Source organism: Pangasianodon hypophthalmus, chromosome 30, assembly GCF_027358585.1.
Source record: "Pangasianodon hypophthalmus isolate fPanHyp1 chromosome 30, fPanHyp1.pri, whole genome shotgun sequence".
Lineage (NCBI taxonomy): Eukaryota > Metazoa > Chordata > Actinopteri > Siluriformes > Pangasiidae > Pangasianodon > Pangasianodon hypophthalmus.
The window spans coordinates 408,274-409,714 of NC_069739.1; the positions used below are offsets into that span (position 1 = coordinate 408,274).

A 1,441-nucleotide genomic window follows, 5' to 3' on the forward strand; every position below is an offset into this window, starting at 1 on the left:
GCTCGTATCACGTTCACGTAACCTGGAACTCATGAAGACATTTACACGCCTGGTTTTCCTGATTGAGAGGATGTTCGTGTTTCAGTTTCAGCTATTTTACTGATAAATAATCAGCGTATATCCATTTTCCCCTCACATTACCTGACTGCGTGAGCTGTTTGTCAGAATTGAGACCCATCAGCCAATCAGACACGAGTATTTCTACGTACTTTCCTGTAAACCCTGTCTGATTGGTCTCTCCTCTGTTCACTGAAGATAAAAAAATCACAACAATGCCGTATTCTTTTACTTCGTATCTTTAGTAGTGAAAAACTGCTCCAAGTGGAGAATTATTTGGTGCTACAGCTCTGGGTTACGCCCCTGACGAGCCTCGTTTTAATACACGCAGACGCTTTTGTCATCTTTACTCGTCAGTTCAGACGGGATAAACATCACCTGGAGTTGTTATTATTATTATTATTATTATTATTATTATTATTATTATTATATCTACTGCTCGGTTTATAGCAGGGAGATTACGCCGTGATATTTACGGACGCTGTGGAATGATGGATGTAACAGATTCAAACTAAAATCCCAGAGAAAATCTGGGATTAATGACATTACACACCTCCACATGGAAAACTAACCCCGTGTGAACAGGGCTGTAGTGTACCACGTGTCGTCTCAGACACGCTTTTATTTTGAAAAGCGCCGCCATTTTGAATATGACGGTGTTGTTTCCGGTTTCACAGCGCGAGCGGGTCCACGTGTGTTGAGCTGCAGGAGTGTAACGTGAGAAATGACGCAGTCAGGCGCCGTAGTGTAAGTGTTTACTATTATTATTATTGTTATTATTATTATTATTATTGTTATTATTATTATTGTGTGAGGACAGTGGAGTTTAAACTGTGTGTGAGACTACAAGGGGTCACGTGATCAGTTAGTTCATGGCTAAAGCTAAGCTGCTGTAAACTGTAATGGATTGAAACAGCTGAGGATGAAGATGATGATGATGGTGATGAAGATGAAGTAAAAACAGCACGACTGTAATGTTTACTGATATTAAAAGTAGCTTTACTGCCTCTGGTTTCTGATCTGTTTCTATGGCAACAGAAAATAATTTGTCACCTTTTCAGCTGCAAAGATCAGATACAGATCAGATGAAGATCAGATACAGATCAGATGACGATCAGATACAGATCAGATGAAGATCAGCTGAAGATGAGAGTCTGATTTCTGAGTGTTTTAGTGCAGAAATGTTCAGCGTCACTTCCCTCTGCGCTTCCTGAAGAAGTCCTGCTCTGAAACTTCACTCACAGAGAAGAGTAAACAACAACAACAACAACAACAACAACACCGTTAAACACTAACAGATAACAGCGAACAGAAGTGTCAAAGAAAGAACGAGCTGCAGAGACGAAACAGAAAAAAAAGCAGATGGAGAGAAAGAAAGAATGAG

At 40.0% G+C, this 1,441-nt stretch overlaps 1 protein-coding gene across 1 annotated transcript in view; it reads left to right on the forward strand.

The window, feature by feature from the left end:
- Window positions 1–678: 678 nt before the first annotated feature.
- The window catches only part of rpf2 (ribosome production factor 2 homolog), a 12,034-nt gene continuing 11,271 nt past the window's right edge, over window positions 679–1,441 (forward strand). Inside the window, exon 1 of the mRNA XM_053231911.1 lies at window positions 679–804. Coding sequence (XP_053087886.1) covers window positions 782–804 — 23 coding nt within the window. The 5' untranslated portion in view covers window positions 679–781. The remainder of the gene's footprint in view (window positions 805–1,441) is intronic.